Source organism: Thamnophis elegans, chromosome 8 (assembly GCF_009769535.1).
Source record: "Thamnophis elegans isolate rThaEle1 chromosome 8, rThaEle1.pri, whole genome shotgun sequence".
Classification (NCBI taxonomy): domain Eukaryota; kingdom Metazoa; phylum Chordata; class Lepidosauria; order Squamata; family Colubridae; genus Thamnophis; species Thamnophis elegans.
In genome coordinates this window covers 31649294-31670204 of record NC_045548.1, presented here as the reverse complement: position 1 = coordinate 31670204, position 20911 = coordinate 31649294, and the positions used below count along the sequence as shown (strand labels likewise).

General features: G+C 37.4%; 1 protein-coding gene across 1 annotated transcript in view; it reads left to right on the top strand.

Moving 5' to 3' along the window:
- Positions 1-525: 525 nt before the first annotated feature.
- Positions 526-20911, top strand: part of CHST9 (carbohydrate sulfotransferase 9) — a 62596-nt gene continuing 42210 nt past the window's right edge. Inside the window, 2 exon segments of the mRNA XM_032222915.1 lie at positions 526-936; positions 17839-17941. Coding sequence (XP_032078806.1) covers positions 526-936; positions 17839-17941 — 514 coding nt within the window.

The following is a 20911-nucleotide window of genomic DNA, read 5'->3' as shown; positions in this document are numbered from 1 at the left end:
GAAATTCCACGACTATCTGTATGGTCGGCACTTTACCCTTGTCACTGACCACAAGCCTCTCCTTGGGCTTCTGGCAGGCGACAAGCCGACCCATCCCATCCTCTCCCCCAGGATGACCCGCTGGATGGAATTCCTGGCGGCGTATTCTTATACGCTGCTCTACCATCCGGGCAAGCAGCTGGGGCATGCCGATGCCCTTAGCCGCTGCCCCTTGCCAGACTCTGATCCGACCACAGTGCCTTCTCTCTCTGTTCTTTTGATTGCCTCCTCGGGCCTTCCCCTCACTGCCGCGGACATAGCGGCCCACACTAAGGCCGACCCAGTTTTAGCTTACTTCTGCTCCTGGGTCCTCCAGGGGTGGCCTCTGGGGAAGGTGGCTGACAGCTTCCGGCCTTTTAAGGCCCGTCAAGCCGAATTGTCTCTCCATAGCGGGTGCCTGATTTGGGGAGATTGGGTGGTTATTCCTCCCGTTCTGTGCTCCCAGGTCCTGTCTCTGCTCCACAAGGACCACCTGAGCATACGCACATGAAGGCGTTGGTGCGCAGCTATGTCTGTTGGCCCTTGCTGGACACAGAGATAGAAGCCTGGGTCGGCTGCTGTTCTACCTGTCAGCTCTCCCGTCCCAACCCCCCGGCGGTGCCTACTTGCGAGTGGGAGGCTCCTAGAGGCCCGTGGTTGCGTATCCATGTCGATTTCGCCAGACCCTTCCATGGCCAGACATTCCTGATTGTGGTGGATGCCTACTCTCGCTGGGTGGAGCTGGTCCTTATGACCTCCACCTCAGCTGAGAGTAGTGTCAGGGCCCTGCGCCAGTTGTTTGCAACCCACAGGTTGCTGGACATGATAGTCTCTGACAACGGGCCCCAATTCGCTTCTACCACTTTCCAGGAATTCCTGGCCTTGCAGGGTATCCGGCACGTGCCCTGCAATGGCCAGGTGGAGCATGCGGTCCGCTCGGCCAAGGAGGCGCTTGGCTGGCGAGGGTGGCGGTTTACCTGTTAAGCCAACACTCTACCCCCTGCCCAACGACCAACAAAAGCCCCGCGGAGCTGTTGATGGGTCAGCACCTGCAGAGCCCCCTGGATAGGCTTTATCCGCTCTATTCAGGGGAGCAGCCGTGCAACCTGGGGGTCTCCACTTCCTGCTCTTTTTTAGTGGGGGATTTGGTTTGGGCCCGTTCTTTCTCAGGGGACACTAAATGGGTGGCTGCCTCTATTCTGTCCATAACCGGCGCCTGTTCTTACAGGGTCAGACTGGCCGATGGATCCGAGTGGAGGTGACATGTGGATCAGCTAAGGAGGCGTCTCCCCGCTGAGACCAGCTTCCCATCTGATCCAGGGACCAACGACACAGCTGCCTGCCAGCCGGTCCAAAGTTTCCAGTTTGAGGCCTTTCCCCAGGCAGGCCTCCCCTACTCCAACGTTGCAGGATTTCCACCTGCCAGTTACATGCCTCAATCTGTGTTTGCCCAACCAGTTTCTCGCGAAAGGGCCTTTTCTCAAGCAGGCCACACCTATCCGGACGCCCCCTGTTGGCCGGCGTTCCTGTCACAAACTCAAACCGGTCAAGCCCTCTTTCCCAGTTTCAACGACAATACATCGCCGGTTGCCGCCTCCCGACAAGGCGACTCCACCCGTTGCCGCAACCCACGGCCTGTGCTACCTGATGCGTTGCACCCGCCTTCTGGGCCATCCCAAGATGGCGTTGCTCGGAGCTCCACTCCCTTCAGGGAGAAGCTACAACGAGCAGGACTCACCCGTCCGATGACTCCTGTAGAACTGAGGCGTTCTGGGCGGATCCGGCACCGCCCTGCCTATCTTGCTGACTACGCATGCTCCAAATATTGAGCATGTGCTCTCACTCAGGGGGAAGGGGTGTTGAGGACTCGGAAAGTCCTCGACATACAACCAGGCAGCTAGCAACAAGCCAGGCTGCGCCCTGATTGGCTGGGGCGCAGCATCGCATGTTGCTAGCTGCTAGAGGCGCCCTGATTGGTTTAGGCGCAGCGTCATCAGTTGCTAGACACTAAAGCGCGCCCATTGGCTATCCCTGCTCTGACAGCTCGTTTAAATAGCTGTCAAGCAGGGATGGTGCTGAATCACCTGTAAATAGTTTCTGTTGTAAATAAACCTCTTGTTCGGCAGTCCTGGCTCTCATCTCGTCTTTCCCACCGATCCTCTAAACGGCCAACTCAATGTCACTCACGTCAATGGGTGCTTTGCCTCAGCTCCTACAATGTAATAAGGGTTAACCGGAGAGTCATTTTCTGTAAGCAGGGCAATAAAGATTAGGCTAGAAACAACACCAGAATATTTTCTTCCTGCCTTCCTTACAGGATTACTGTAAAGTGGAAAAAAACAAAATGAGATTTTTTCCAACAACCGGTTCTCCAAACTGCTTGGAATGAAATAACTGGTTCTCCTGAATAGGTGTGATCTGGCTGAATTCCACCTCTGTAGGTTGATAAATAAATAAATAAAGTCTTATAAAACGCTCACTGTCTTAAATGTTGATGTTTGGAAACTTTGAACAAAAGTATCAAAACCTGATAAGATTCTAAGTAAGATTGGCAAAATCTTGTATAACATTGCAAACTTGTGAAAAAATGGCTACTAAAAGATTGTTGGCAACTAACATATACAATTAATTTATTATAACATTTTGGTTTTTTTGTGGAAATTGAATACTAAAATAACATCGGCATTCAGTATTAAAGGCTGCTCTGTAATGATTTCAGTTTTTTAAACCTTCCAGTCTAAAGGAAAATAACTAAATGAAAATTACCACCAGAGAGACTAATATACACTAATACAATTATAACCTCTTAAGAAGAATCTAGGAACTATTTATGTCTGATTCATTTATGAAGTATCTTTATTGTTAGTTCTTTAATAGAAATTGCTAAAATAGATTTAAAAAGAATTTTATGCTATTAAATTCATCTAAATATTGATCTAAATATTCTTCCTGTATATATTTAGGTATAGGTAGTCTTCAATTTATGACCCCAATTGAGCTCAAAATTTCTGTTGCTGAGACATTTGTTAAGTGACTTTTGCTCCATTTTACAACCTTTTTGCCACAGTTGTTAAGTGAATCACTAAATTGTTAACAACAGAGTTAAGTGAATCTGGCCTCCCAAATGAATTTGCTTGTCAGAAAGTTATAAAAGTGATCATATGAGCCCAGGACACTGTAAGCATCATAAAAATGAGTCAGTTGCCAAGTGTCTGAATTTTGAGCACATGACTATGGGGATGCTACAACAGTTGTACAGGTGAAAAATTATCATGTCACTTATGATTTTCTTTCCAAGAATTAAAATCACATTTGATATGGCACTTGTATTGAAATAGATTTAAACTATATTATGTTATTGGCCCTTGTCTGACCCTTTACTAAATGTTCTGTTTCAAAATATATTTTTTCTATTCTGATATTACTGACCTACAATTAGTTTTCTGATTGTAAAGTATGGAATTTAGAAGTTAAAAAAACATACATAGATTGAATTTTGGTACAATTATTTAAATGAATAAAAGACCACCCTGAAGCTTTCAAGATTTCGTTTCAGTTCTCTGCTTCAAAGCATTATTTTTTTGTTATTCTCTGAGGGTCTGCAAAAATGATCACTTCTGTTGTTACCAGACCAATGCATTTCACAGAATAAAAAGAAACATGTGATACCTAATCTTTACACTGCAATCGTGTGCATAATTGCTTAGAAGTAAGCTCCACTGATCACAAATGAGAATTTTTGCAGAAGCATGCATAACATTGGTCCTTTTTCTGTTTTGTAAAACCATTTGTTTTAGCTAAACTAAGTTTGCCTATAATTGCCTCCATTAAATGAAAATTATTGTCTTAGCTGGTGGCTTTTAGAGTTTGTCTCCATGCTACTTTCTGCTCTATTGGTTTTACATTGTGCCAAAGGTTATAGGCTAAATCAAAGTGTGTCAATATTAACAATGTTAATAATACAGTATTTTTCTTCTGTGTATTAAACTGTTAATGGAAAGCCTTTCTTTCTGCATTGAATATTTCAACTCCTACATATTATCTAAATAGCCAGTATTCTTTAATGAGAAAGTAAGATCTTTATTACGGTCAAAGACCAGCAATATACATTTGTCTTTACACTATATTAAAAATACTAACATTAAAATATAATTAAAAGTATTTACATTAAAGTGGATAATAACACTTTTTTCTCTTCAGATCGTATAAATCTTTAATGAGATTGTGTGGGAAAATAAGGAGGACAAATTTCAAAGATTCTCATGCTTTGGGTAAGCTGTTCTTAATTTTCTGTATGCTTAATAGGTACTCCTCAATTTAAACATTTTGTTTAATGACTGTTCGAAGTTACATCAGCACTGGAAAAAATGAATAATGTCCATTTTTCATATGATCACTGCAGCATTTTCAAACTCACGTGATCAAAATTCAGGTACTTGGCAAATGAATCATACTTATGATGGTCATTGGTGGCCTTTTTTAAAGTAAAGTCGATGGGGAAGTCAGATTCACTTAACAATCATGTTACTAACTTAACAACTGCAATGATTCTCTTAACAACTATGGTAACAAAGGTTGTAAAATGGGCAAAACTCACTTAAGAACAAAAATTTTGGGGTCAATGTTTATGGTCATAAATTGAGGACTACCTATATGCTTAATAGCAATAATAATAATACCTTAAATATAGGGGTTTGTTTTAGTGGTAGGATTCAAAAATGTTTACTACCAATTCTGTGGGCATGGATTTGTGGGTGTGGCTTGGCTTGGTGGTATGGCAGGGGAAGGTTACTGCAAAATCCCATTCCCTCCTGATCAGCTGGGACTCAGGAGGCAGAGAATAGATGGGGGCGGGGCCAGCCAGAGACGATATTTACCGGTTCTCTAAACTACTCAAAATTTCCGCAATCCGGTCTCCAGAATGGTCAGAACCTGTTGAATACCACCTCTGGTTTGTTTGCATGCTGAATTTTTTTTTAATTAAAATTTTTTAATTTTAATTTAAAACATACAACATCCTTCTTTACATAATATAGAAAGATATCATGGTACAATAGACTTTTGTGCATCTCTTCCACAGTCAACAAACATAATTCATGTTAACTCAAACGTTTTAACTCAATATTCATAATGTCACCATCATCATATATCCATTTTCTTTGATTAATAATTGTTATAAATAATAATAATAATAATAATAATAATAATAATAATAATAATAATAATATACGTTACGACGTCCTAGGCCCCTGGGTGAGGCCCGACTATAACCAATGCCAATCGGCGAAACAACTGGCGCGGTGTGATACAATTGTATAATAATCATAATAATAATATAATAATAATATAAAATAATAAATAATAATAATAAAATTATGACTATTTTTTATTATTATATTATTATTATTATTGTTACTTAAAGAAAACATGCCCACACCAGTGGGAAAAGAAAAAAATCAAAAACAAAAAAGACAAAAAACGAAAAACAAGGCAGGGAACAAAAAAAAAAAAAAAAAAGAAAAAAAACAAAAAAAAAAAAAAAAAAAAAAAAACAAAAAAAAAAAAGAAAAACAAAAAAAAAACCAAGGTATATTATAAAAAAAGTATATCAGCATATACTTATCAGTATATATGTTTTGGTGCATCTCTTCCATTAATTCATATTAATTCAAATATCTTAACTCAAATGTTTACCATATTGACATCATTATACCTCCACTTTTAGTTAACTACAGTTATTTAAACATCCTTCATCCTTAACTATGCAAAAGAATTAATCCATAACCACATGCTGACGTCTCATTTACTTGTTTGTAAAATCCTCTATTAACATCAAATCCTCATATCCTATTTTAGCTGAACATCCATAACATTTAATACCAAAATTCCATCTTCCATGCAGTATAGTTTATTATCATTCTCCCTTCTTTATGTAGTTATATCGTATATCGTAACATTTTCCCCATATAATTAACATTTAACTGTATATATTTTATTTTATTTTTTAATAGTGATAATTATTGTGATTAATAACCTTTGTATATGGTCCAAAAATATTTCCAACCCTCCTTTCTCATATCCAATTATTATTTATCATATCAACTCCACATTATATACATTACTATCAATATCAATTATTATTCAGCTATATCTATTACAAATAAGAGTAATTAGATTTAGCTAATTTTCAATTGTATTCTTCCATCTATCAGCCTATGTCTCTCCAATAACAAAACCTCCTTAGTCCTATTGCCATTCTTGGAACAAGTTCACCAAACGTTTTTATAAGCAAGTCCAAACAGGAATATCTTCGCACCTTTTTGCTTAGGATGCCTCTGATGTAATAACGTTGTCCTCGGCTTGTTGCACTTTTCAGTTTGTCTTTAATTTTCAAGGGTGGTATCGAAAATTCTGCAAATGTTTCATAAAGTATAGATCTTTAATGCTTCTCATTCCTCCTGCGCTCTGTCTTTTGAAATAAATCTTCTGTATGGCTGCCCCCCTTTCAAGCGTTGCATCTCTTTCTCCCTCTGAAGTAAACCAGACGCCCGGCGTGTCAGCAAGTTGAGAAACTTCCTTTCTAACATTCTTCATTTGTATTTCAGGAGCATTCAAACATTCAACATTCTCACTTTTTTCTTCATTTTAATGTTAAAAACAACAAATAGTCCCGTTTTTTTCCAGATTTTTCATATGTGTCAAACAACTTTTGAAATGCGGAGAAAATCATTTGAAAGGAATCATTTGAAGCATGTATAGACGCCATGTTGTGACGCAGCTAGATTTGCAAGTAAGAACATGCTGGGAGCTGTGCATCTTATCTGATCTTAGACCAGCACAGCCAAGCAGTAAAAGTGTCAAGTTGTAAGAAGCCAAATTATAGTAAATTGGTTTACAGCCCACTTAGGGAGAGTCAGAGGGAATGTTGGAGTAAAGTAATCTTTCCTTTATCCACGTAAACAGCATTCAAAACATTTAAGAAATAGGGTAACCACCGACCATAAACCCATTTAAAAAAACCAATTCGCCGCTAGATTCTTCTGTTCCTTGGTTTCAATTAGCTTGAATTTTAATGTGGACCGTATCTCTTTGAGTAATAAAATCAGCTTACCAGTTGAAAACACTTCCACCATTCTTAGGGGCAACCTGCAGTTTCGGTTAGCTTACAGCTAATCCAGAAGGAACTGGCAATGGAGGTTAAATTCCAAGCCCCCAGGGACCTTGCGAACGTCTCTGGGGTCACTGGATCTCCCCCAACCTTTCACTGTCTCTCCGGGACAGCTTGGGTTCAAAAATGAACCGTCCGAATCCTTCGGAATAGAGGAATTTCAGGAGTAGCCTGAAAATGTCTTCTCACTGCTAAGCCCTGCCTTCTTCCAATGCATGCTGAATTTTTGAATGAATTTTGTCAATGGTAAACTATCCTGAAATGAAGTGATTGGTTATTGGTCCACTTGTTCAGAAAAAAAATAGTGTTTTCTACAGAAGTGTTTCCTGCAGCATGCAAACTCCAGGTCTTCATCACAGGAACCACCCTGTCTATACAGCTAACTTTCAGCTTTTTCTCATTTTGAAGTTAAAAACATAGAAATTATAATTTATACTTAAAATAAATTTAATAAATAATCAAAACCTAATGATTCTCTAAAGAATAAAATTAGAAAATTCCAATTCTATATTTTGTATTCATACATAGGGTGAATTCCTGACTGATTGAACTGGAGATGATAGACATTTGAGGATTTGTGGCACAAAAATGATATACTTTAGTTATTCTTAAGCAGGATGCTAAGGACATAAAAGAATTCTTACAGAGTGCTCTAATAGAAGAGTCGACCCCTGCTATGTTTGACACAGAAGGCAATGATCTATCTTGGTGTCATAGTCATGGATTTAATGAGGCTTATAAGCACAGGCTATAGATCAGAAATCATTGTGCTAACTGCTCAGATTAATCAAGCTGACACTTGCTAAAATCTTATATAGAATAACAGATGCAAAACTACATCTAATGTGCAGATAGTTTGAGCCTGAAGTGTACAACTTTTAATTAAAATTTAACACAATAGAATTTCAAATACCACATATTTAAATTAGGATTACTGCCAAATGTCTAAAATGGAAATTGCCCTAAGTCTATCACTGTTCCAAAATGACATAGTATTTTACAATAGCCATATGTAGTAAAATCTGAATTACTTGTCAAAACTTTTGCTTGTTGATCTGAAAATGTGTAAGTGTCACTGGCTGTTTGTTGCCAACAAATGTTCTGTCAAGAGTATCATATCCTGGGATTAATGTTCTCTATATTGTTCTTATGATGGCCCATTTTGGCAAGAGAATTGGAGAACAGCATCAAAAACTAGCAAAGTTGCAAACAAGTAAGAGAAGAGTAAGCCATAAATTAGCTCTAAAAATGAAAAGTAATAAAGTAGTAAAATGATCAGCATGTTTTATTAAAACCTTACTTTGAAATGTCGAAAAACAATCCTATATAAAAAAGAAGCAAATAATAAAATAGATGGTTTATTTTCTATACATTGTAGTTGCTACGTGGTTTTTTTTTAATATACCATTTGGAGGCTTTATTGATTTATTCCAAACTATTTTTACTATTGAAGTTGGAGGAGAAAATGTCTCTGCTTGAACATTATTCTGTATCTCATGAAACATTGGCTAAGATGTAGAAATACATTTGGATAACACTTTTTTAATTTTCAAAGAAGTTTGCCATGCAGTATGGAGAAAATCAAGGAAGTTGTTTTTAAAAAATCCAAAGGCCCATTCAGGACTAATTGCATACTCTTTTAGATCCTGTCCATTATGTAAGTGAATACAAATTAAAGTTCACAAGCCATTAAAATAACTTAAATAAATAAATTTAGCTGACAACAATTTCCTTCAAAATCCAAAAAATTGTCAGGGCAAAGATCTTCATTGATGTTGCTTTTGCTTCACAAATCTACTCAAGCATCCTAGCATTTCCCAGCTTTAGGGCCTCTTATGTCAAGGATAATGTCTATCATTCTAAAGAATATGGTTAAGGATGGCATGAATTCTATGCATACCTTGGGACTAGAAGTTGCGGGAAACTGTTTTAGAGAGAGAAATAAAGATCATCTTTAACAACCTCTTTAGACATTTAGGTAATTGTCACAGAATTTTTCAGACAAGATCCTTAAAATGGAACGTGAGAACTTTTTGTGTAAAATAAGCTGCCATTTCTTATATGTAATATGGTTCATGTGCAGCAGATAATTATCATGTCATTTTTTTCTGTGTCACTTTACTGATGCTTAATTTATTGACCAATTTCTAATTTGATTTTTTTAAAATTTAAGTGATACTTATTGTTTACATCAGTAGCAGGACATAAGTAAAATGTCAGCAATTGCAACTCTTTAATCTGGCTTCTGCAGGGCCTCAGGATCCATCTCTTGATGGATGACCCTGATTCCTACTAGAAAAGACAGAATATAATTTTTCCCTGTCTTTTAAAAATTATTTAGAAAGTGTTTAATAGTGAAAATTGTATTCAGAAGCTTCCAAGCGGCAAACTCTTTTGATCTCCATCCTTCTAAACTCCCAGACTTCCCAAATCACTTATTTTTTTCTTACTTTTATTTTTATAAACATCTCAAGGTAGCAAACATACCTAATATTTTTGCATCCTATTTTCCCCACAAAAACAACCCTGTCAGGTGGGATGCGCTGAGAGAGAGTGACTGGCCCAGCCACCCAGCCAGCTCTCATACCTAAGGCAGGACCAGAATTCACTGTCTCCTGGTTTCTATCTTGGTATCTTAACCACTAGCTCATACTGGCTGTTTTGGATAAAATTTTGGGAGTTGAAATTTTTAATGGTGAGATTGAAACTGGTTTGATACCCAGAAGGATTCCGTTCCCATCCTTAATTTTAAAATAAAACTGGGGGGGGGGGAATCTCATCATTGTGAAATTTCAGCCATATTACCTCAAGGCTCTGGGAAAGTGTGAATGAACAATTGGAAACTCTATTGAGTTGACAGGCCTGATAATACATTGTTTAATAAAGTGCAAAAGTAAAATGATGTAAAGCTGATATTTTTGTAGATTGTATTTGTCTCATGTAGTCCTAACCAATTGATTCTCAATAATGTTATAACTTGTTCACAGGCCTGTTTCAATAGAGATTTCTCTATCAGGATGTCAAACAAAATATAAAATACTTTGAAATGATTATTTTCAAATATTCTCTTATATTTTTGTTATTTTTAACTTAATCTACCAGAAAGTTCTTTAAATATAATTACTATTATACTTTGCTTCCAGAAGGGACTAAGCAGTTTAATATTCCCTCTGTAGTATAGTCAACTGAATTATAATGTGCTAGGATTGCAAACACGTTGTAGTCTTAGTTTTTCTTGCAGTCTACAGATCATTTTCACATTGCATTTTTGTCAGCTATAACATCCTGCAGTGTTTTGAGTGGCAGAAGAAAGGAATTTAAATTAATAATTTTCTTCTGATGCTCTGAGTTGCAAGTAAGGTTAATTTTTAGCATGCTTTCGGATTGAGTATATTTTACTTAAACCCACTGGTAAGAATCTGTCTTTTAAGGTTTGCCTTAATTGGTGTCTGTGAAATTGGCAAATAGATTAATATATATTGTACACTGTATAGCTTTTGATAGGAGTTTTTTTAGATTTACATATAAAAGTATAGCTCAGAATGAATAATTTTTATTAGCTTCCTCGGGTAGTATATTTGTTCATCATCCTGTCTCCAAAAGGGTTTGGTTTAGTAGTCTATCTTATTACCCTTGCAGTGCAAATTCTGTTATTTGCTTTTTCAGCACACCTTACATATGCAATCAGAGAGCTCCATAAATAAGTCCTTGAAAAACTAAACATTGAGCCAATGGGAAAAGTGATTATTTAATCTAGCTGGTAGACAGGACACAGGCAAAAAATCAGGTACTGGAGGTTTTTTTTAAGATACTACTTTCAACTAAATGGTATGTGTGAAAATAACATAATGACATGACTAAAGTAGATGAGGATGGAATTTTCATTGTTAGGACTCTGAATTTATATGCGGAAGCAGGTAAAGATATTGTTTAAGATTTTAAAAATAATGAGAAGCTGAGGTTAATGTTAGAGAGTATATTGACTTCTCTTTCTTGGGGGGGGTTCCCCCCCCTTTTTTTCCTTTTATTATTCTTTTCTTTTTTGTTCTTTATTTTTTTTTATTTTTTTTTTTATTTTGTAACTTCTAATCTATTTGGTTTCAATATACTCCAGACTTTGCTTGATAAAGAACGATGCCGGGAATGGGACCTGGGAAGTCGGAAGGGGGTCAGGTAGGGGGGTTCAGGGGGTGGGTGGGGGGGGAGGGTGGAAATATAGACTCAATTTTCAGAACAATGAATGCACTTGGATACTGTTGCTTTTTTTTGCTTTTTTTTTCTTTTCTTCGTTCTTTTCCTTTTATTTTTCTTTTGTTTTAGTACAAAACAATAGACCAATGAATACTAGAAATACACCGAAGCGAGGTGTAGAGGGAAAGAAGAGGGGGGAATTAAGAGGGAGTGAGAAGGGAATGTAAGGAGGGTGAGATGGTGGGAAGGGGAGAAAGGAATGGCTGAGGGGGAAGGGAAGTAGAAGAGGGGATTGTTGGAAGGGGGAAATGAAAGTTGGAGGGGTAGAAGGAAGGGTGTATGTAGGATAGAAGTGTTATGAGTTGTTTATTGTTTCTTTTTTTTTTAACTGCACAGTATTTAAGTGATTGTATAAAGGAAAATGAAAATGTAATAAAGAATCTTTGAGAAAAAAAAGGAATCTGACTTTGATTGGATTTGTAAAATGTAAAATAAGTGCAATAAGTTTTACATGCCTAGTTTGCTTACATAGTATCTTGCTTTATAAAAAAAAATATTGCTGAAATTGGCAGACTTTGAAGGCTGGTTTCAAAACAAGAGGTCTCTGAGATACACCTGGACCAGATTTGTTCGTGTCATTGTGATATAGTAGGTCTTTTAGTTTTGTGTGTATTTGTACAAACAATGAAAATGATTTTAAAATGATTTTTTAAACTTGATATGAGTGCTAAATGGCTAACCAGCTTCTGATATTTTCCAGTAACTATCTTTTGGTGTAATGTAGATGGAGAGCTCCACAGAGTGCACAAAACATCTCTTATTGTGCTATGAGTAAACATGGGTACCAGTGCTCATATTGGATCCTAAAAAGTGGGCTGTGCCAGTGTCTGTAGGTGTGTTTTCCTATTAAAAAAAAGAAAGAGGATAGGAAAGTTTCTGGGAGAAAAGATTGAACAAACCCTCATGTAGAGTTTTATACTACTGTTTTACAGACCAAAATAAAATAGAAAATATTAAAAAGAATTCACTTTTCCATAAGAATTCACTGTTGGAGAAAGAAGGAGCTAGAGGGTTGAATAATTATTGACTCATGGATAAGGTGACCTGACGTCCCGATTTCAGCAGGACAGTCACGCTTTATAACAATTTGTCCCGTGTCCCGGGGCGTTTTAAAAAGTCCCGATTTTCTGGCTTCATGTTGAAAGCCCAGTGGATTTGCTTAAGAAATCCTAACCGGGCAGACAAAAGACACTCTGTCTAACTAACCTCTCTCTCTGTCTCAGTACTTTCATTGAAGATATTAAAACGTTAAAGCAACAAAACGGACACCCCCCCGCCCCTTTTACCATCTTTATAAGAAAAAATGACCAAGTACCATAGAGCTCCAGGAAATGCTTGGCTAGAGAAGCTGCGGTGTTACTTCCTGGATTTTCCGGAGGGGAGGGGCACGAAGGTTGGAGGTCGGCTCGTGTGGAAAAAATGGTGGCAAAGTTTCTTTGAAAAATTTCCCTGACTAATTTCACCATTTTAATTTGCTCAGTTCTTTGTATTAACATCTATATCATTCTGGATTGACTTGGAGTGCTCACTTGTGCCTGCTGGTAAATGAACTGGTTTTTTTTCTTTTATTTTTAATGTATTTTAAAATAATATTTTATTTATTGTGCATAGGATTCTTTAAAAGTTTTATTCTTTTGAGTTTAAATGTTTTATTCATTTTCATTTTCAATTTTGTACATTCACTTATACTGAATATTTGCAATAATAATATATAATAAGAAAGAAAAACCCCAACCTAAACACAACTCATCATAAACCCACTATCACTTTCATACACCCCTTCTTCTCCCCCTCCAACTTCCTTTCTCCCTCCAACGATCACCCCTCTTACTTCCCTTTCCCCTCCTATCTTTTCTCGCCTTCCTCACCCTCCTTCCCCTCTCATCCTCCTTACATTCCCCTCTTCCTCCCTCCTTACTTCTCCCTCTTCCTTTCCTCTACTTCTCACTATGGTGCATTTCTCTTCCTTAATCTATTCAGTTACTAAAAATTTCGCTAAAAGAAAAAAAAAAAAAAAAAAAAAGAAAAAAGAGAAAAATAAAAAGAAAAGATAAGGATCAACAGTATACAAGTGTATTCTTCTTATTCTATGTATTGAAACTATATCTCCACCCACCCACCCACCCCCAAAGAACCCCCCTCCCTAATCCCCTCCGACTTCCCAGGTCCCACACCCGGCACAGTTCAATACCATTCACCTTCTAAAATATCTTATTAAAAATAATAAAAAAATAAATAAAAGAACACTCCGAAAAAGAAAAAAAACGAAAAAGTAAATAAAAAAAATTTAAAAATCTTTTGCATTATGCTCAGCCTCCCATCATTCTTAAAATTTAAACAATATAAATCATTCCATTTATATTTTGTCCTCGTCCCTTACTTCTTTGATATTTACCCCCATCTTCCTGTAGACTCTCCAGATAGCCTTTCTTAACCTTATATTCAAATATTAGTTTATACAAAAATCAATTTATCTTCAAATACAGAGCAGTCTAATCATACTTTCGCTACTCATCTTCCTACCCTTCGTTTCTCCTCTCCATTCCTCCCAAGCCCAAATTCCATAAAATTAGGATCTCGCTCTTCACTTTAAAATCCTGAGCTTTTTATGTTATACTTCAAGTATATAAATCCGTAAAATGTGTGCCCAAAATCCATACCACTTCATTCAATCCCAAGATCCCTTCATCGATATCCCGCTCCACCTTCCCTTCTGCCCCACTCCTCCCGACTCCATTCATCCCAAACCGCAATTCAAATAAATCTTAGTCCCCGCTTTCCTCACAGAAAACAATTCATGCGCAGTTTGGATTGAGATTCAAATAAGTCTTATAAAAGTCCCGTATAATATCTGTCCAACATAAGCAATGCTTCTTTCCCATGCCTCATCAGTACACAACTTACCATTTCATACCAACAGAAATCCTAAAATTTTAATCAGTCCAAGAGTAGAAAGTATTTTAAAGGACATCGCTGGATCTATATTCTTACTCTTCTGCCCTTCCGGAAAGAAAAGGCAACCCTCTGCCTTATAACCACGTGTCCCGCTGCTTTATAAATATGACTAAATCCTCAGTTTCCACTCTCTGCCTCTCCAGTAGGGGGAGAACAACTCCCTCCTTCTTGTAACCAAGTGAATTGCTGCTTGTCTCTCCTTCACCTTGTCCTTCCGCATTTCCGAGTGAGTCAAGAAGCCCCGCCTTCAGAGTTTTATAATAAAAGTCCCGGGCTTCCGAGACAGAATTAATACGAAATCTTTGATTTTCGAGTGTAACTGTGATTCCAGCTGGAGCTTCCCATTTTATACTGTATTTGACGATTCTAAGTTCTTGGGTTAAAAAAGTATAGCCTCTCCTTGCTTGCAGCATCTGGAGCGGGATCTCTTTAAAGACAAACAAATCATGGCCATCGATTCGGAGCCTGTTATTGTAAAACTTTGGATGATCGCATTTCTGGATTCTCTGTGAAAAAGTATATAATATGTCTCTTGGAAGCTGTCGTTGTTCTGCTACACACGAATTCTGGCGATAGATTTTTCGAATATTCCCAACTCAAAATTGGATCCCGGACCTCCCACCGCACGTCTGTTTCAAGTTCTCTCCTTTCTTTTCGGCAGTCTCTGACTCTTATTGCTGTTATAATTTATCATTATAAGTTGTGTGTGAGTATCTCTAATCTCTTGTTTAATGCTTGGATGTTGGAAGTCAAATTAGAATTAGCCTTCTCCAAAGTTTCCAGTTTGGTCTCCATTTCTTCGATATAATCTGTCAAAGTAGACGTAACTTCGAACATATCCACCTTTATTTGGGCAATTTTAGTCTGTATTTTATCACATAAATCCAGCACAAATTTCTTTGATTTCTTGTTTAAAGTCATTGAAGTATTTTAAAAAAAGCTCCTGTGTCAAGGAATCTCCAGTAGGGGTGTAGGAGGCAAAGGCAGCGATTTACTACAAGTTCTTTAAGCACATGCGGGGGGGATTTTTTTGCCTGCTTAGACCTGGGAGGCATTATAGATAAAAGCTGAGAATAAACGGATAAGCAGTGTCTTCACTTGGTCAGTTCTCAATAAATTATTTGTAGACTTGCTTGTTAATGAGTAGCAATCTCCGGGGAGATAAAGCCAGGTAATTACGTCATCAATCACCAACACAGTAAAAACGCCATTTTGAAACCCGGTTGAACAAAGAAGTTTCAAAGGAAAAACAAGGCTGGTGTTTAGATAGTTATATAAAAAAAAAACATCACAGGAGTAAGACCCGCTCGTGTTAGCCTTAAGTTGTTTTAAGCAATTTATCATTGTCCTGAGGGGGGGGATCGTCGTCTAGGGCTGCAAAAAGGCAGCTGCGAGGAACTGGCTGGAGATAAGAGCTCAGTTACGCTGGATCTCTTCTCCGTTCGCAGCCCAAAAAAAAAGAAGGGGGGCTGTGAACTACGAATAAATCCTAGCACCTGAGCTTCTGCCTGCCCCTTTCTGCCAGAAAGGGTGATATCTATTGATCTTAAATTAGATATACAGACCATAACTCTGAGAGGGGGCCCCGTTGAGCACCTTCGGCGACAGGCTCCTCCCCCCCGGAAGTCTTTTAAAAGTTTTATTCTGTGTGGATTCTTTTTTAAATTGTCTTAGACTATTTAAAAAAGATTCTATCCAAAATAAATTGAAGTGCTTCGGTGGGGCTGAAAAAAAAAAAAAAAAAAAATTGAAGTGAAACATTTTTAAAAATTCTATGCACAATACTTTGATATGTTTTACTTCAATTATTCTGTGTAGATTCTTCTTTTAAATTGTCTTAGACTATTTAAAAAAAGATTCTATCCAAAATACAAAATACCAGCTGCAGTTATTCACTTAAGAACTGTGGCAAGAAAGGTGGTATAGTGACCAAAGTTACAATGGCATTGAAAAAGTGACTGATGACCATTTTTCACCCTTAGTGACTATTTTCACACTTAGCGACCATTGCAGCATCCTCATGGTCACGCGATCAAAATTTGATGTTTGAGTTTGGCAACAGATTCGTATTTATGATGGTTTCAGTTGTCCTGGGGTCATTTTCATTGCCTTTTGACAAAGTCAAATGGGGAAACCAGAGTCACTTATGTTACTAACTTATCAGCTGAAGTATTCACTTAAGAACTGTGGCAAGGAAGATGGTATAGTGACCAAAGTTACAATGGCATTGAAAAAAGTGACTGATGACCATTTTTCAAACTTAGCGACCATTTCACACTTAGTTGACCGTTGCAGCATCCTCATGGTTACTTGATCAAAATTTTGATGTTTGGCAAGAGTTACAATTATATTTGTAAATTGTAGTATGTTGAAATAAAAAAATTACAATACTATTTTTGCATTATATTAAATTTTTGTTGCTCCGTATAAAATTTTTAATCAAGCCACCACCCCATCCCCCACCCCGGTCCAAGGTTGTCCCTCTTTATCAATCTGAAAATCTGATACCTTACTCATGGAAGAGCTTTGATTAAAGTTTTTTGCCTCACTTTTCCTCACTTTTCTATTTATGCCCTTCTGAATATGTTTCCTGCTGATTCAGATGACAGCTCTTTGTTCCTGTTTCCTACCTTCAATATATCTGATAAATATTGTCACAATGATTTCATTAAAATACTAACATAGATCTATGTGAAGTTACTGAACATTTTATCTTACCTCCAGGCTGTATGTTGATATTGGAAGTATGAGAAAAAACATTTGTGTACTGCAAATTAACGTGATTGAAGTGGAACAAATTTCCTTTCCTTTGAAATACCTATTCTACAAAATGGCAAGTGGTTGGGTGCAAAGCTGTTGTTTGGTACATTTAAAAAATGAAGATAAATAATTCAATTTTTAAAAAATCTGCCTTAGTTTTATATATCACCCAAGCATGCCTGAGCAAGCAATAGAAAGTGTTGGAGCACTATAGATTAATATACTTCTGTGGTTCATAAATCTAAGCAATCACTCATTAGTATATAGAGCAGAGGTCTTCAAACTTGCCAACTTTAAGACGTGGAATTCTGGGAGTTGAAGTCCACATGTCTTAAAGTTGCCAAGTTTGGGGGACCCCTGATTGTAGAGTATTTTGACTCAGTTTTCTTTGACCTTACGTTCCTTAAGCTAAGCTTCCTAACACTGCTATAAATATGAGAACACCTGCCCACTTGTGAATCTTGACCTAGGGATCATAGAGGTATTTTAAATTCTAAGGTTGATTACAGAAAGTGACTAAATATAATTATCTGTGCATAAAAGTTGTAGGAGAAATGGAAAATAATAGAAAATCATTTTTATTGTATCTTTCCAGATCATATTTTTCTAGAAAAACCAGAGAAGGAAAAATATGCAGAATCTCTGAAAAGTGAATTATGCCCTCTTCTGAAATTGTTCAAAAGTAGGGCCATGAATCTAAAACTATATATATATCTGTACTGGCGTTTGGAGTATCAGGTCTAATTGTCTTCACATATCTGCAAACCTGCATTGAAGATCAACGTACAGGTAAAATAAATATTACTGGTATTAAGAACTTTCTTAATTAAGTTACAAATATCTGCAAATTTCTTCCACACAGAGAAAAAAGGCATCTAGTTTGACACTTAGGGAGTCTGTATTTTTTTTTTTTAAAGTCTGGCGTTTTAACAAAGTTGAATTTAGTAAGAAAAAATACTAAACTATATTCTAGAAATAAAATATGTATCAATAAAGAGGAGAAATCACTGAAAATACAATAACTATTCCAAGAAAAATGGAAGACATCTAAAGTCATTGCATAAAAAATGGTAATGGTTACACCAAGAGATGTACAGAAGTACTCAGCACATAATATATTGTATTGTCAGCCAGAATATGAAATATACTTACAGTTTGAGTTCCAAGGTTCCTTTAAGTATTCTCAATTATAATACTTTCTCAAAAAGAATTTAGTTTACTTTAGCTTGAAAAATATGCCATTGAACTCCCTGTTACATATAGGTTGCTCTTAAAGAGACTACAAAAATAGTTTATGAACTAATGCATTTATTTATGCTTACTTTTTTACAGTTGCAAGAAAGTATGTGAACTCCAGGGATTACGTGGAGTTTTGCATGAATTGGTCATAAAATGTGCTCTGAACTACATCTAAGTCACAACAATAGAAAAACACAGTCTGCTGAAAATAATACTACACAAACATTAGATGTTGCCATGGTTTAATTGCACATAACATGTAAACATTCACAGTGCAGGGAGGAAAAAGTATGTGAGCCCCTAGCCTAATGACTTCTCCAAGAGGTAATTGGAGCCAGGAATGAGCCAACCTTGACTCCAATCAGTGTGATGATATTGGATGTGTTGCTGACAGCTGTCCTGCCCTTTAAAACACACACCTGTTTTGGGTTGACTGGTTTCAAGAAGCACTGTCTGATGTGAACCATGCCTCGCAGAAAAGAGCTCTCAGAAGACCTACGATCAAGAATTGTTGACTTCATGAAGCTGGAAAGGATTACAAAAGTATCTCCAAAAGCCTTGATGTTCATGTGTCCATGGTAAGACAGACTGTCTACAAATGGAGAAAGTTTAGCCCTGTTGCTACTCTCCCTAGGTGTGGTCGTCCTGTAAAAATGACTGCAAGAGCACAGCTCAGAATGCTTCATGAGGTAAAGAGGGTCAGCTAACGACCTACAGAAATCTCTGGCACATGCTAACATTTTGTTGACACATCTACAATAAGGAAAACATTAAACAAGAATGGAGTACATGGGAGGACACCACAGAGGAAGCCATTGCTGTCCCAAAAAAATATTGCAGCACGATTGAAGTTTGCAAAAGAGCACCTGGATGTTCCACAGCACTACTGGCAAAATATACTGTGGACAGATGAACCAAAATTGAGTTGTTTGGGAAAAACACACAACACTATGTGTGGGGAAAAAAGGCACAGCACACCAACATCAAAACCTCATCTCCACTGTAAAACATGGCTGAGGGAGCATCATGGTTTGGGGCTGCTTTGCTGCCTCAGGGCCTGGACGGATTGTTGTCATTGATGGGAAAATGAATTCCAGAGTTTATCAAGACATTTTGCAGGAAAATGTACAACCATCTGTCCGCCAACTGAAGCTCCGCAGAGGATGGGTGATGCAACAGGACAATGACCCAAAGCATACAAGTAAGTCAACACAAAAATGGCTTCAACAGCACAGAATACGCCCTCTGGAGTGGCCCAGTCAGAGTCCTGACCTCAATCCGATTGAAATGCTGTGGCATGACCTTAAGAGAGCGATTCACACCAGACATCCCAAGAATATTGCTACACTGAAACAGTTTTGTGAAGTGGAGTGGTCCAAAGTTACTCCAGATCGTTCTGTAGGTCTGATCTGCAACTACAGGAAACGTTTGGTTGAGGTTATTGCTGCCAAAGGAGGGTCAACTAGTTATTAAGTCCAACAGTTCACATACTTTTTCCTCCCTGCACTGTGAATGTTTACATGTTATGTGCAATTTAACCATGGCAACATCTAATGTTTGTGTAGTATTATTTTCAGCAGACTGTGTTTTTCTATTGTTGTGACTGAGATGAAGTTCAGAGCACATTTTATGACCAATTCATGCAAAACTCCACGTAATCCCAAGGGGTTCACATACTTTTTATTGCAACTGTATTTATAAATATATAAATATATATTTATCAATTTAGGGGGTTGTCACTGCTATTTAATCCAAAATTGTGAAATTAATTTAATAACAGTAAATATGGGCAAAATTGGTTAAGGTTCTGGTTTAGGAGCAGGAAAACTCAGGTTCCAGTATATTCACTGGAACTAAGAGGAAAAAAAACTTCTGCAAATAAAAGAATGGGCATTAGATATGTTTAGAGATCTATTTAGCACATCTGATTCTTATTTATTTATTTATTCTATTTCTATAACCACCCATCTCATCCAAATGACTCTGGGTGGCTTACAGCTCTAAGACTATAAAACAGTTAAGACAATTAAAAACAATAAAAACATCCAAAAAAAAATACATGCAACATCACTCAATAGATACTAAATAGGAGGGGAGAAGACCAAGCCTGAGACACCTCACAAAGTAGGAACCATATGCTGGATATTTTCATCCCTATCAACGACAACGGGAACTGATCATGGAAGAAAGGGGAGGGGGACAATGTAGTGCTGCCCATCCCCATTTCTTCAAGCTGGCTTGGCATGATACCATGATCCATAATATCAAATACCTCTAAGACGTCAAGGATGCACTACGTCCATCCTGCTCCTACTAGAGGTCATCCATGACCACAATCAATTCTATCTTAGTTCCAAATCCTGACCTAAATCCAATAGACCAAAAGAAATCTAGATAATCATCCATGGCCCTCTAACATTGCCATGCAACCATACTGTCACTATCCTTCCCAAAGAGGAATTTTTGAACTGGATGAAAAGTGTTCAGCTTAGTTGGGTTGAGTGATAGTTCTTTGAATAG